The following is a 15962-nucleotide window of genomic DNA, read 5'->3' as shown; positions in this document are numbered from 1 at the left end:
AGGTGAGAGCCCAAGGTTAGAGCCATCCAAAATCCGAGACCGGCAGATGCAAGGGAGCTGAGCCCAAAGGCCCCCTTCACCTCTCTCTCCATTCTTTTGCCTTTTACCACCACCTTAACAAAAGCAGACTCAGTGCTCAATAGCCAGAAAGGCTTCCTGATCACTTCCAGCAAAGACACCGTACAATTATGGAGGGGGAGAGTTGCCATGTAGGAGGCGCTGGGATCACCCAGCGAGTGAAGCTGGAACCTGAGATGTGGCGGGAAGGCATTGGTACCTGGGATTGATGGGAATGGAGGGCAGCCCTGGATAGACACTGGGGAACAGAGCAGTCTCAGCACCCAATGGGCACAGGAGTGATTCCGTTGCTGCCCGGAGATCGAGCCCTGCTTTCCTGGACAGAGGTCGGCTTCCAGAGGCCCCTAGAGAGCTTCATCTCCAGTCTCTGAGGCTTATCTCTACCAGGCTCCTATGGGTTTAGGAGCAGAAGGTTGTATTTCAGGGACGGGATCGGCGGCCTCCCTTGAGCTCACAGACGTAGGCATGTGGAGCTGACTTGGTGATAGAACCAGTGGCAAGACGGGAGCTTAGGATCCTGACTCCAGTCCTGGTCTGGGGCAAGTTATCTGAGTGTCCCTAGGCACACCCTTTCCTTCTCTGGAATGTTTTCCTGTCTGTGAAGCAATGACTTGGACAATGCTTCAACCTCGATGTCATGGGTTGCTTCCCCACCGCTCTGTCCGGCCCCTCCCTCCCCTCTCTCCAGGAGGAGCACTTCATCTAGATACTGACAGCCGGGTGCTATTTACAGCTGGCCTGACGCTCTCTCGCTCCTCCCACACTGGGCTTCTCTTGGCTGGGGCCCAGTGCTGCTTGCACAGTTTGACTTCAGCGTGGCTCAAGTCTTGCTTCTTTGGCTCTGTCTCCTGTCGACAGCAGCCATGCCCAGGGGAGGACACTCGCCTCACTGCAGGAGACACCATCTGGAGTGCTTCCCCTCTGCTCCTACCTGCCAGATCTGGAAAGCTCAGACCTTCCCAGCCCGGAGGACCCCTGGGTCATCACCACTGCTGTGCCGTGACATGGCTCTGCAAAATGCACTGTACACTGGGGACCTGGCAAGGCTGCAGGACCTGTTTCCCCCTCACAGCACGGCTGACTTGCTGCTGGAGAGCCGGTCAGCTGAGCCTCGCTGGAGCAGCCACGAGAGGGGTGAGGGACAGCTGGGCGTGGGAAAGCCTGAGACGGGAGCTGGGCTGGCTACCTCAGGAACAGAGGTCCCAAGCACTGAGGGCAAGTTGAAGTCCCTAGCTGCTGCTCTCCACACCAAACTTTCCCAACAACCTAGCCCTTGGCCCAAGATAGAAGTCATGTGGAGCCCAGAATAGCTCCTGTTGGGCATCGTGGCCAGGTCGGGCTCCAGCAAGGGACATAGGACCTCCGCCCTCTCTGCCTATGGTCCTCCCCTTTCCTTCTGTCCTGTCTGAGGCCTTTTCCTCATCCCTTTCCCCGTACGCTCATGAGTTGGTCCCCAGAGGAGTGCAGGGACCAGGGAGAGCCTCGGGGTAACAGATACAGCCTCTGTGCCAGGCTGGTGGAGAAACCCGACAGAGGCCCTGAGGAGAATCCTGAACCTGGCCTGGGACCTATCATCGTCCGCAAGGCTTCAGGACCTGCCCTTGCCTTCTGGCAGGCAGTGCTTGTTGGGGATGTGGGCTCTGTCTCTCAAATCCTCTCGGACTCCAGCACTGGTCTGGCTCCTGATTCTACCTTTGATACCAGCGACCCAGAGCGATGGAGAGATTACCGCTTCAACATCCGTGCTCTGAGTACGGGCCGGGCCATGGCAGGGTCTGAGTGGGAGAGGGGAGGGCTGCAGACTGAACGCTGGGTCTGCCTCTGTCAGCATCGCCCTCTTGACTGGCAGCTCTTTAGGTTAGGTTCTGAGGCCTCTGCTTCTGTCTCCCTAGGACTCTGGTCTCTGACATTTGAAGAGGAACTGACCACTCCACTGCACGTGGCAGCCAGCCGTGGCCACACTGAAGTTCTTCAGTTGCTGCTAAGGCGCCGAGCAAAGCCGGACAGTGCCCCCGGGGGCCGCACTGCCCTGCATGAGGCCTGTGCTGCGGGTCACGCCGCCTGTGTGCACGTGCTGTTGGTGGCTGGAGCAGACCCCAACACTCCTGACCAGGATGGCAAACGCCCTCTGCATCTCTGCCGGGGGCCTGGTATCCTTGAGTGAGTGATCTCTTGTTCTGAGTCCACTCTCAAGGGGGCAGGCTGGGCTGGTAGTGTCAATGTGTAATCGCTTCCAAGATATCCAGCCATTGGTCCCCAGCAACAAACTTCTGCTCCTCTGGGGGAGACTGGATAGCTGGGGCGGGGGCCTAAGTTATTATGACCAGTGATCCAGGACCCTGACCTAATGAAACTCCAGTAACCACTTGAATCTGCGCAGAAAGGGCCTCCCATCCTCTATGACTGCATGCCTTGCAGAAAGGATGAGTCATCCTTCTTGAGTCCCCTCCTAAGGACCTTGTCCCCTTGTCAAGCTCACCACCAGTGAGTTTGTCACAACAGGGTTCGTCGCATTACAGCTGGAGACATGTTCTACACTGGTGTGTACTGGCATACACCTATGATCCTACGGGAGAGTGAAGGCGGGAGGATCTGGGGTTCAAGGTCATCCACCACGGCTACAGTGTGACTTTGAGGATGATGTAGGCTTTGTAGCAAGCTTCAGATCAAACCTGGTCTCGAAACCACAGAGATGGAGAGAAAGAGAGAGGACAAGTAAATCATGATATAATTTAAAGTTTCCTGGCAGCCCTACTGAAAACAAAACAAAACCAATAGGCAACTGCAATAAAATAAATATAATACAAAAATTTCAACAAACAGGGAAAGAACCAAACAGGGGTCTTTCAGAAAAACAGCCAGTGCTCTTTTGCTGAGTGCCATTACCTGCGTCTCTGACTAGTGTATAAACCTGTGCAAGGCTGTCAGTCCCTGCAGCCTTGGTGACCTGTGAGAGGTGAGGCTAATGAGAGTACCAGGGACGGAGGCTGGCTATCAGAAGAACGTGTTCCAGCCCCATGGCAACTGCTGTGACTTGTACCCTCATGAGGAAGGAAGGGATGAGCCCTGCAGAGAGAACTCAGGGCTGTGGGGGTTTGCTTTTGTTTTGTTTTTAATGATTTAGTTTCTTTTATGTGTACGAATGTTTGGCCTGTGTGTGTATGTGCGTGTGCGTGTGCGTGCGCGTGTGCGTATGTGCGTGTGTGTGTGCATGCACACACATGTACCTGGTTCCTAAGGAGGGTAAGACAAGGCTATAGGATCTCCCAGAACTGGAATTTTGATTGTTGCAAACCATCGTAATGTTGCTGTTTTGAACCCGGGTGCTCTGGAAGAGCAGCCAGTGCTTCTAACTCCAGCCTCTCAGTTTGTTTTTAAGGCCACTGTGTTGGGGCTGAAGAGGTGGCTCAGTGGTTAAGAGACACTTTTTCAGAACAGAGTTTAGTTCTCAGCACCCATATCAACTGCCTATAACACCAGCTTCAGGGAAATCTAGGGCCTCTGAACACATGTACACACACACACACACACACACACACACACACACACACACACACACACACACACACACAGAGAGAGAGAGACAGAGAGACAGAGAGAGGGAGACAGAGAGAGAGAGACAGAGAGAGAGACACAGGCAGAAAGAGAAGGAGAGAGAGAGAGAGAGAGAGAGAGAGAGAGAGACAGAGAGACAGAGAGAGAGAGAGCCAGAGAGCCAGAGAGACAGAGAGACAGAGAGAGGTTATTATGGGCTGCAATGGCTGGTGTCTGTAATCCCAGCACCAGCCGAGGCAAGAGGAGCATCTGAGTTCAGTAGTAGTTTGAGAGTTTGAGAGCAAGCACAGGGCATCCATTGTGGATTCTGCCTCATGTTTATGGGAAAGCCTGGAAAATGGAGGGTGGAAGACCATGAGGTCTGCAGAGTCCTCAGGGTGTTAGCTGTGCTCAGGCCAGCAGCAATGTTGCTCTGTCCTCACCCACCGTCTCTCCCTGATTAGGTGTGTAGAGTTGCTCCTGAAGTTTGGGGCACAAGTAGACGGTCGGTCTGAAGATGAAGAGGAGACCCCTTTGCACGTAGCTGCCCGGCTTGGCCACGTGGAACTAGCAGATCTGCTCCTGAGATGGGGTGCATGTCCTCATGTCCGCAATTCTGAAGGTTGGACACCACTGCTGACTGCCTGTGACGCCCGCTGCCAATCCCCAACGGATGCCGAGGCCACCTCCAACCGCTGTTTTCAACTGTGCAGCTTGCTGCTGTCGGTGGGGGCAGATGCTGATGCTGCCAACCAGGACAAGCAGAGGCCCCTGCACCTGGCCTGCCGCCATGGCCACTCAGCCGTTGTACAACTGCTCCTGTCCTGTGGCGTCAGTGCTAATGCCATGGACTATGGGGGACACACGCCTCTGCACTGTGCTCTGCTCGGTCCAACTACAGCACTGGCCCACAGCCCTGAACACATCGTGCGGGATCTACTCAATTATGGTGCTGTCAGAGTGTGGCCAGGGGCACTCCCCAAGGTACGGGCCGTGGGGCGGGGTGAAGGCAGTTACCTGTGTCGGGTTTGCATCTCAAAGCAGCTTGGAGCACTTGAACGGATAGACGGATAGACGGATAGACGGATAGATGGATAGATGGATAGATGGATAGATGGGTTTCTTCTTCCACACTACAAGTAATCAAAAGTAAGGGAAGGGATACAGTAGTGAGTGCATGTAAACACATGTGTGAGCACACACACACACACATACACACACACGTGTGTGGGTGCACCTGAGGAAAGTGCACAGTGAGGGTAGTGGGTCAGTTACAAAGGGTCACAAGGACAGAAGAACCAGGGCCAATGAGGGCGGCAGTGAGGGCTTAGGGGCCTTCTTCAGGCCTTGAGCTGAGGAAGGCAGAGTTTGAAGAGATCTGCCCTGGACATGGGCGAGCCTTCCTGAGGGCAGAGCTTGAATCTATCTCCAAGGCTCAAGGGCTTTGAGCATCTGGGAAGGAACACAGCCCTGCTTTCTGAAAGTTTAGGACACCTCCCTCCCCACCCCCAACTAGCTGTCACTGCCCTCAGAAAATACTTTAGACCTTCATCTTCCCGTTTCAATCTTATATTAACTTCCCCAGCGTGAGTTCTACTTGAGACACTGGGCTAGTATGTCCTGGGACGGGTCCTTGTCCCATGCTGAGTTGAGCTACATTATAACACGGAGGCTTCCGGACCTGGTGTAGGGACAGTTGTTCTCCAAGGGGAAATGTCAAAGCTAAATTGGCCTTCTGAAAGGGTAATGGCTCTGGGCAGGTCCCTGCTAGCCCAGCCCCCCTTCCCCAGCCATCCCTGTTGTCCCTGCCTCTCCCCTTTGCTCACAAACGTAGCAGCATCTGTCTGGATTCCTAAGCAAGACCAAATAATTAAACAGCCCGAGAGTTCGGCAGATTGGTCTCCCCTTTGGGAAAATACAAGAAAATCAACAATTAACACTAATTAATCTCCTATTAACACCAGATAATTAGGAGACGAGCAATCTCCTGTAATCTGACTGTGGTACTGACAGCTAATGATTTCCCCGCCAGGCAGGGCAGGAAGAGGACCTGGTGCTGCAGATAGACATCCCAGAACCCCACCACCTCTGCCCCCGAGCCCGCCTGCTTTGCCCTTTAGCCGTCCAGAGGGAAGGCACCAAGTGAAGGACACTGTTTGACCCTTTCTCACAATCCGCAGCCCCTCTAGCCTTGGCTAGAGTCCCAACCTCCCAGCAAGGACAACTCAGACTCACCCATGTGGCAAGCCAGTCTCGGTCTCCAGAAACCTGGTGCACTGGGCTTGATGCTGAAGAGACCAGATGGGGGTCGGGCTTTGACATTGCTCCTGTGGCCGGCTGTAAGGAAGTCTCTGAAAGTCTTTGGCTCCCAAGTTCCTAGCATGGCCTGCGGCCTCTGCAGAAGGAGATGGAAAGTTGTAACATTACAGAGAGGGCCAGTGCCTACCAGACCATGTACACTGCCGGGCTGCTCAGCCTAACCATAGCCTGCAAGTCTGGTGACCATGAAAAGAGTAGGCTCTGTTGGGCCGTGATGCTGCAGCCTTTAATCCCAGCACTCGGGAGGAAGAGGCAGGTGGATCTCTGAGTTCGAGGCCAGCCTGGTCTATAAAACAAGTTCTGGGACAGCCAAGGCTATACAGAGAAACTCTGTCTGGAAAGCAAAAGAAAAATAAAAAACAAAAACAAAACAAAAGAAGAAAGAAAAGATTAGGCTCTGACGCCAGGCATCTGTGTGTATAAGTTGTTTAATCTTCCCTGTGCCTGTATCCTCATTTGTAAAACAGGGTTCCCTATAGCCCAGGGTTCGTATTTGAAATACAGTTCACACGGGTAACTTAGAACTGTGGCCTGTGCACAGTGCGCAGGGTGTATTGCTGGTGTTCTGGAATGAAGCGGATGGATAGGAGTGGGAAAGCTCTTGCTAAATTGTGAGGAACCACACTAACATAAGAAGCAATCAGAGATGGCTCAGTGGTTAAGTAGCACTGGCTGCTCTTCCAGAGGTCCTGAGTTCAAATCCCAGCAACCACATGGTGGCTCACAACCATCTGTAATGGGATCTGATGCCCTCTTCTGGTACATAGTATACATGCAGATAGAGCACTCGTACATTAGATAAACAAATATTAAAAAGAAGAAGAAGAAGAAGAAGAAGAAGAAGAAGAAGAAGAAGAAGAAGAAGAAGAAGAAGAAGAAGAAGAAGAAGAAGAAGAAGCAGCAGCAGCAGCAGCAATCAGACAGGTTAGAGGGCAAGGCTAGCCGGCACAGCCTTAGTGGGGATCTGAGGACTGCCTGGGCTTCCTAGAGGTGGGACTTAGCACGGGGACTCCCTGGAGAGAGGGAAGGAACAGAGCAGGCCTTTCCAGCAGAGATGTGATGTCCCGGACAGATTAGACTGGCACAGCCCTGATAAACACTGTACAGAGACAGGGCGAGAAAGGGAGGCACAGGGCACATAAGTTCTGGCCTCAGGAACCCCCGTGCCAGCACGACATCCTTCCACCTGCCCCACTACCCAGGGGCATTCACCTGGAATTTCGGTGGTGAGGTAGGCGGGGGTTATGTGTGGAGATGCTCCCTGGGGACACAGCACATAGCAGTTTCATTGCCTCCGAGTGCTGGGATTAAAGGCATGCATACGTTTTTTGACTTAAAACATTCTTACCTGTATGGGTATTTTGCCTTCAGGCATATCTGTGCCTGGTATCTACAGAAGCCAGAAGAGGTCACTGGATCCCTTGGGACGGTAGTTACCATGGTTGTGAGCAGCCAGGTAGATGATGGGTCCTCTTCAAGGGCAGCAAGAGCTCTTAACCTCTGAGGCATCCTTCCAATGAGGGCTTTTGTTTTTATGAGAAGCGTCTCATAAAGGTGTCGGGTAGCCCAGACAAGCTATGATGTCTGACCTGAGATCCACACGGAGTTTCTGTGGCACTTACAATTGAATCAGAGGTGTCAGGTATGCTAGGCAAACCCTACCACACGAGCTGTATCCTTAGCCCCAGCTCTGATCTTTTTAATCTGCTGAGGAGTTCACAGCCAGGCCGCTCCAGTCAGCAGGAAAACTCAGGACAGAGCCCTGGAGAGACGAGGGCAGGAGGGCAGATAGTTCAGTAGGTGGGAGCGAGGAGCTGCGGCAACAAGTAAGCCTTCTAGAACTGGCAGTTTCTTACATGCTCTGTGCCTCAGCGTCCCTCACAAGTTGAAGACAATAGCAGAGACGAGGATTAAGGGTCTGTGCCTGCAAAGTGCTGGGAAAAGGATCTGACACAAGCTATGTGAACTCTAGAAATACAGTTGTCGACTTTCTGGTGCCCCTCCAACCAAGTGCCACAGGCTGAGATGCTAAGAGCCACACGAGTCTTCCCCCTTCCAGTTCTGAAACCTGGAGCTAGAAATAGAGGTGCTGGCAGGTTGCTTTCTTTCTGGGAGGTGTGCTACACACCTCTTTCCAGCTTCAGTAGTTCCCTGGTGTTCCTTGGTTTGTGCCCAAGGAATCACTTTGACATCTTGTGGTGATGCCTTTGCAGGACCCAAACTTGAGATATATCTGCCTTGAACTTTTGATCTTCCCATTTTCCTCTCGATTACTGGGATTATGGGCATTATATCCAGCTTATATGGTTCTGTAGGTTGGGCCAGGGTCTTAAGCAAATTACTAAGTTATATATAAGCCCTGTTCTTCACATATGAATTACAGCCATATTGGACAGAGACCACGCTAATGACCGTCGACTTGGTCGAATCTGCAAACATCCTGTCTCCAGACTGAGCTTGCTGATGTGTATCTGTGATCCCAGCATATAAGTATTAAACTCCCAGCAGCCATCTTGGCTCCATGGGCTCTGACTCCCTCCCTGGGCCTCTTCAGGCACCCACAAATGGTATACACATGCAGACACACAGATACATCCAACCCAGGGCTTGGGAGGCAAAGGCATGTGGATCTGTCAGCTCCTCTTTATTATTCATTGAGAGGGGTTGGAGAGACGGCTTGGGACGTTAAAGCACTTGCTGCTCTTCCAGATCTGGGTGCCAGAGGACCATAGTGATGTGGGTGCTGGGACTCAAAACCATCTCAGAACCATCTCTAACTCCAGTTCCAGGGAATCTAACGCCCTCTTCCGGCCTCCATGGACACTGCACATGCATACATACCAGCAAAACTCTCCTATACATAAATTTACATTTTAAAAAATCTTTAAAAATTAACAAGCAAATAAAAATCTAAAAAAAAGAATCAAGTAAATAAAACCTCATTTTCAGATCCGTTAGATCTGCAGTATTTTTGTGGGAGAAAGTTTACAGCGGTTGCTCTGGTCATCCGGTCACCCCACATGGCCTGTCAGGATTCTCTAACAAATCTCTTCCTCTTGCAGGTGCTGGATCGCTGGTGCATGTCGCCACGCACCATCGAGGTCCTGATGAACACATACCGTGTAGTTCAGCTTCCTGAGGAGGCCAAGGGCTTGGTGCCACCTGAGATCCTACAGGTCAGCATCCCAGACCCTGAGCACAGCACTCAGTTTGGCCCTGGGAGACGATATCCCTTGTGCAGCAGCCTTGTCTGTCCTCCATAGAGATTACCCAACAGCCCACTCGTATCTAGAAAAATAGACCTTTGGAGTGAGTTCTGAGAGTTTGTATGAGGTTCTTGGAGATGCTCCCAGTGGTCACCTTCCTCACCCTGTTAGAAGTGTGTGGCGGCTTCCCAAGGCTGTCCTCACTGAGTCCTCTCCGTCTGTCTCCAGAAGCACTGTGGATTCTACTCTTCCCTCTTCGCTTTGGTGAAGCAACCCAGGTCGCTGCAGCACCTCTGCCGCTGGGCGCTCCGCACTCACCTGGAGGGCCGCCTGCCCCACGCCCTTCCACGGCTTCCCCTGCCACCGCGCATGCTCCGCTACCTGCAGCTGGACTTTGAAGATCTGCTCTACTAGGTGAGCTCTGGTTTCTGGAGACAGCCACTGTGCTCCGGGGATGGGGGGCGGGGTGGGGTGTTGGCAAGTTGAAGGGAGATTGGAGGGTGGTTTTGGCCTGAACCAGCTGTTTCCACGGCCACAGGAGTTCCTTGATGCCTGTCTTTCCTTCCAGATGTGCACTACCCTGCGAACAAAGCAGACTCCCCAAGGGGCACCTTTCAGAGATAAATGACTCCAGGCGGGTTATTCCCAGCCCAAGGCCCACCTTCAAGTCAGGAGTGGATGTCTTGATGCACACTTGAGGGAAGAGGCCCGAGCAGCATCCAGCTGGTAGTGGTGCAGAGAAGGCCCCTGTGCAAAGCTGTGTGTGCATTGGAAATCTCCAGGCTGAAGCCCAGAGCGATGGTGCAGGTGTTATCTTAGCCCTTGGGAGGTAAAAGCAGGAGGGTGGATTGTGCTACCCGGTGAGACTTTGTCTTTTTTTTTTAAGTCTATAGTTGTGTGATTTGGTGCTGTCTCCAGCAAGACTCCATCTGCCTAGTGCTACGCCCTCACACAGAATCAGACTAGGCCACCCCTTGTGCAAGCCGCCTCGGCTCTTCCTTCAGGATCCAGCTGCAGGTCCCAGAACAACCTGCCTCTCTCCTCACATGCAATGCTTAATGGCCTCCGCAGTGAGAACTTGTCAGAACAGCCTGTGTGTAAAGGGAAGCTGGTGGTCAGGCGCTGGACATGGAAGAGCCCCTGGGAAGGGCTCATGGATGTAGGAGAGAGCGAGCAACCATGGCTTGGGTGACACCAGGGGCCCAGGTTTAGGAAAACAGCCATGTTTACCCACTGCCCGTGTTACCTGTAGATCAGGGACATCACTCAGTACACATCTGGCACCTGTTCTATTTAATCTACTTTGTTTAATTTTTTCTGTATAAGAGTGTTTTACCTGAGTGTGTGTGTGTGTGTGTGTGTGTGTGTGTGTGTGTGTGTATGCATATCGTCATGCCTGGTGCACTTGGAGGCCAGGAGAGAGAGTAGAATCCCCTAGAACAAGAGTTACAAATGGTTGTGAGCTGCCACGTGGGTGCTGGAAACTGAACCTAGGTCCTTAGGAAGAGCAGCCCGTGCTCTTAACTTCAGAACCATTATTCCAGCCTCTTTAATCCGCTCCCTTAAATGTAGCTTTGTGGTGGCAAGAGCGTGGGGCTGTCAGGTCTGGGTTTTACCCTCAGCTCTGCCATTAGCTTGCTGTGGAGTGAAAGTCTCCTGCCTAGAGTCAAGTTTCCTTGTCTGTAACCGGGTAGAGCTGGAGCAGCGCTGCTCACACTGCTGTAACCAGGATCCTACAATCTGGGGGCTGCAGCAGCCAGCAGGGAGCGAGCGAGCGTGGATGACCCACCTGCAGAGCACCAAGCAAGTGGGCTGGAGTCTGTGATGTCAGAGGTCCCTGGACCCGAGTTCCCAGGATTCAGAGCACTTTTCAGCCAACTACAAGCAGTCAGACTATGTGGGGCGGGGCTTGGGGGATGGGCAAGAAGGCTGTAGAGGCAAGTGGAGTGGAGGTGGATGGAATGGCCTCTGAACTTGGCTTTACCATAACTTTGGACAAGCCGGTCAGCTTGGGCTTCACGTGCAAGGGCTATGGAGAGGCTTCTGGTACGACCAGAGGGCCCAGGGTTTTTCTGCACCCTTAGCTGTGGAAAAACCCTGCTGTTTGGTCCCTACACCTTGCAAGGATAAAGGTTGGGGTCAGAAGATCCCGAGGTACAGGCAACCAACCCACTGAGGAAGATGTTTCACCATCCTGGGTGAGTCTCTCTGGAGATGCTGTCTCGGCTCCGAGGTGAGGAGCTCTGGAGGATGTCCTATGTTCATTTATTTGCCCATACCTGCCTCCGTGCTCCAGGCTGGGCAAGCACATGGCTATGTGGGACACCCTTCTGTCCCCCACTATTATGCTGAAAACATTAGGCACCCAAGAAATGGTCACACATAGTATAGTAAGTGCGGAGACAGATGGGAAGAGTGATGGGACAGCAACAGGGAGTTACTTTGTATTTGGTGACGGGGAAACCTCTTTGAGGAGGTTGGCATTTAACCTGAGCTCTGGACGACAAGGCGGGGCCAGCACCTAAGGAGAATGTGAGGAGACAAGGAAGAGTAACTGGGCCAGTGTACCTCAGGCTGCCTGGCTGCAAGTGTCTGGCTAGAGGAGGAGAAGTATAGAGAACCCATAAGGTTGGCTGGAAGCTATGGCAGCCATCCTGAGATGTGAGGGGGATGTGGGGGGGGACTGGCTTTGGATTTGGGGAGGGGTTGCTGCTGGGCAACTACATACCAGACTTACCCAAGGTGCCTCACAGGTTTTTTTTTTTTCTACTCTTGAACAACTAGGTGGGTGGAAGTACTAATTACTAAGATAAAAAAGCTGAAAAGGTCTGTGTTAGCCAGATTAACCTGTCAGACATCTCCAAGGAGGTGTGTCCAAAGGCCAGATGGACCAATAAGGTTGAAGTGCATAAACCTGAAACTCTTTTCAAGAGGACCTTATTGCCTGGGGCACAACTTTCTACACACCCTGTCTATGGGTTCTGCACACCATGTCTATGGATTCTGCACACCCTGTCTATGGGTTCTACACACCCTGTCTATGGGTTCCGCACACCCTGCCTATGGGTTCTGCATCGCCTCTGTTGTATCCCTTCCACACAGTTCATTTTGTGCTCCCTAACTGCCAGGATTAAAGTCGCAAGTATAAGGCTGCGAAACGTGGTCCTGCCCTCAGAGAATTATCAATACAGCCACACGGCCATCACAGAACACGTGTGAGCTAGTTAGGATACAAAGAGCAAAGTGTGGAGGTTGAGAGAGACTGAGAAGGCTCCACAAAGGAGTTGACACCTCAGAGGCGCCATATCTGGGGAATACTAAGTGTCGGACTCCTTTTCAAGGAGCCAAGAAAGGAAGACAAGAAAGGTGGTACGAAAGGTGCCTACCTTGATGCCTTGCTTCCCATAAGGAAGCAGCACTAGGAAGGCCCTTCCTGGGGTTAGACATCCAGATACTTGCAAGCCAGAGACTTCCTCCCCAGCCTCCTGGCTGACGGTCCCGCGGGCCCAGAACCTCTCCCTGGTAATTGCTTTCCATAATGTGTTTGCTCCAAACCAATTTCACGCCTCCGTGAGGACTCCGCCCTGCACTGGAGGCGCGGACCTCCCTACACCAACCTAAGCGCCTATGAACGGGTGGGCTCACACATACCACACTCATTCAACACAACAGAGACACCGAGTTGGAGAATCCTGACACAATAAAGTTGCATGTGCCTACATGCGTGTACACTAGACTTCAAGACATTCGTGAACAATCCTCACGCTCAAGCCCTCACTTACAGTGGAGTAAGAAGCACTCTGAAGCTTGGACCTCTTGCCTGATTCCAGTCCCTTTGCCCTTGACACCTTTCCCGACTAACGCCAGGGGGCGCTGAGGCTCTCCATGCCTCCCTCGCAAAACTGTAGTTGCGTTCTAGCGCCACCAGAGGGTACCCGCGGACAGAAGCCGACGAGGCCCACAGTGGGAGGATACTCCAGCCTGAACGAGTCAGAGACATACATGGACCTGTTGGCTTTACAACACTTCGCTCATTCTTTGTGTCTAGGTGTAACTGCCAGGATATAAAGGAGAGGCCAGAAAATGAGAACTGACATAGGACCAAGCAAAAAGGATAGATCAAATGATTTATCCAGTTGTAGAGGTGCATGCCAGTAAAACGGTCTGGTTTACTGGTCTATATACAAGAACTAGGCCAGCCAGGCCACATAGTGAGGCCCTGGGTTGTTTTTTGTTTCTTTGTTTGTTTTTTGAACCAGATAAGTAAATAATACATTTAAGACTCTCTCCAACAAAGACACGAAATTAAAAAAGTTCCTGTGCTGAAAGGAGCATGTCCCAAGGCTATGTAGGTACCACAAGAGTGGGCTAGCTCGGAGGACACACAGGGTTCCATTTTATTATTTACTTTTAGTCTTTTTAGATTCATGTGCACGAGTGTTTTGCCTACATATAGACACATGTACCACGTGCGTGCCTGGTGCCCCGGAGGTCAGAAGAGGGGTTCAGATTCCCTGAAGCAGATATTACAGAAGGTTGAGAGCTGCCGTGTGCATGCTGGGAACAGAACCCGTTTCCTCTGGAAGAGCAGCCAGTGCTCTTAAGGGTTGAACCACCGCTCTAGCTCCCGGGCTCTATCCCATCTTTAGAAAAGATGTCCAGGGCTTCAGTAACAAAGTAACCACTTTCTGCTCCATGGGATGGAACGGCATCTGTCCTTGGTCCTAAAGTGCTGCTGGCTGAGGGCGGTAGGTCCTTTCCGATTGGGCAGGTACAGCCAGCCTCCTTTGGTTCCCTGCAGGAGAACTCATTTAGAAGGAAGTAGTCTGGTATTCATGACACCCTTGCTTTCTAACTAGTCAGAGTAGATGATATGCGTGTTCTCTCTCTCTCTCTCTCTCTCTCTCTCTCTCTCTCTCTCTCTCAGAGACGTCAAAGAGACCATGGCCATGTGGCTCAGGGAGGACCAAGACTTCTTCCAACTCTTCTTTAATCCCGACAGTGCTCCCCCATTTACAGTGTGGTCTGAGTTTCCCCCCAAATGAAAGGGCAGGGATAGAAAGCGGGCTGCAGCAGTCACTCTTGAACATGCGATAGTAGCTACTGAGTATCAAAGGCGGAAACAGTCACTCTTATGACCCCAGCAGGGGCCAGGGGCTGATTGAAGATATAAATGGATTACAGAACTCAGTATCTGGCACACATGCCAGGTCAGCACAAAGCCCCTGAGGTCTTGCTTAGTTCACTTGTGAGTGGGTTACACACTGGGATTTATTGGTACCAAAATATAAACCTTCACCTCTTTGCCAGCCTGAGTGGGGAGTCTATGCTCTAAGCATTAGTGCTAGACATACACTCTTGGCTGGGGTAGGTGACATACATTTGTGAGATCAGAAGGCTTTTACCCTTGAGACCCTGAGAGTGCACTATGCATTCTGTACCACAGAGAATGGTAGGTTTGTTTAAATGTGCGTGTACTACCAACGCTTTGGGACAGAGATATTTCGACATATATCCTTTTGAGCTTTTGAAATTTTGTTCCCTGTGATGTTATTACCTATGCAAAAAATGAATGCAATTACTTTTAAAAATGGCTCTTCTCCGTGTGTTATTTGATTGGTGCGGAAGCTGTTCATACAGCCTTAATTGCAGTAATTGTAGCTCAAAGTTCCCTCCATAATTCATCAAGTCAATAAGCCTCTGTTATGTATCCAACACTGTAAAGCCATCAAACCGAGTACTTGACCTCTCCCTTCTTAAGTACAATACACTTCTGAAATCTGGTCTTCATTATCAGTATCCTGGAAGGCTTGGCTAACCTAACAAAGGTTGCTCACAAGACTGTCTTTAGCCAAAAAAATGAACTCCAGTTGTTTATTGTGAGCTGGAGTTCTCACACCTAAGGGAAAGCACCTGTGTTTTCTCTAAGGCTGCACCTCCCAGTCTTGTCTCTTGTGTCCATTGGAAGAATGTAGAGCCCAGAAGTATATCAGGACTGCAGAGACGTGATGTGACACCATCTTCTTTTCACTTCTCTGATGAATTCTGAAGGCAGGACCTTCCTCCTCCTCTCTTCTCACTCATAGGGTCTCACTAGGTACCCCTGGCTGGCCTGGTCTCAGGTTCAGACTGGCCTGGAACTCCCTAGGTAGCTGAAGATGACCTTGAATTCTGATCTTCCTGCTTCTGAATATCAACAGGAGCTACCACGAAACCAGCTCAAACCTTATCTTATTTAATCTGGACTTGCTGCGACCCTGCTGACATTAGCTGGACAATAGCTCTGCTTGGGAAAAATGTCAGAGACCCAGTAGTCCCTTCGGCCCAGCTCTGTCCTCTGTGGGAGTTCTGTAGGCTTTCCTCTTTATCTAAGTAGGATCACTCGCGCTCCTAAACTGCATCCTGTTGTACTTGTCTGGCTTTGCTATCGCTCCTTTTAACTATTAAGCTTTTCCTGACCCTACCTGAATAGTTCCCTAGTCCAAAGGATGCACTTTTGGTGGCCAGGCTTGCTCTCCGTTTGCAAATTCAAGCCCCTCTTCTTGCTTGTCTCTGACCTGAGGTGCTTATGCAGCCAAAAGCCAATGACTTTTGCCTCTAGAACGGCAAATCTGCTGCTGGGAATCAGAGGAGGGGGACAGTCAAGGCGGGATGGGGGAGGTGAGCAGAGTCATCTGCAATTAGCAGATAATTAGCGCTGCTGACCCTTGGGGCTCATCAGCGCTCCTGGGGCCAGCCCCCAGCAATCAGCCAGGGCAGGTCGAGAGTGTCAGGCCTGAGAATGAATAGGGCTCATCAGACGCTCTGGAGCCAGGGAGCCAATCA

At 51.6% G+C, this 15962-nt stretch overlaps 1 protein-coding gene across 2 annotated transcripts; it reads left to right on the top strand.

The window, feature by feature from the left end:
• The first annotated feature begins 937 nt into the window (after positions 1-937).
• Positions 938-10001, top strand: Asb10 (ankyrin repeat and SOCS box containing 10). 2 transcript variants are annotated; one of them, XM_032905325.1, is made up of 6 exons: positions 938-1212; positions 1971-2238; positions 4077-4596; positions 8994-9107; positions 9366-9551; positions 9706-10001. In XM_032905325.1, the coding sequence occupies exons 1-5, from the start codon at positions 942-944 to the stop codon at positions 9549-9551; spliced, it is 1359 nt and encodes a 452-aa protein (XP_032761216.1). In that variant the 5' UTR covers positions 938-941; the 3' UTR covers positions 9706-10001. The 2 variants fall into 2 exon arrangements, with proteins under 2 accessions (XP_032761216.1, XP_032761214.1); XM_032905323.1 differs by lacking the exon at positions 938-1212 and adding an exon at positions 1458-1829 and having other exon boundaries at positions 9706-9993.
• Positions 10002-15962: the final 5961 nt, after the last annotated feature.

This window comes from Rattus rattus, chromosome 6 (assembly GCF_011064425.1).
Source record: "Rattus rattus isolate New Zealand chromosome 6, Rrattus_CSIRO_v1, whole genome shotgun sequence".
Classification (NCBI taxonomy): Eukaryota; Metazoa; Chordata; class Mammalia; order Rodentia; family Muridae; genus Rattus; species Rattus rattus.
This window is presented reverse-complemented; position numbering and strand designations above follow the sequence as displayed.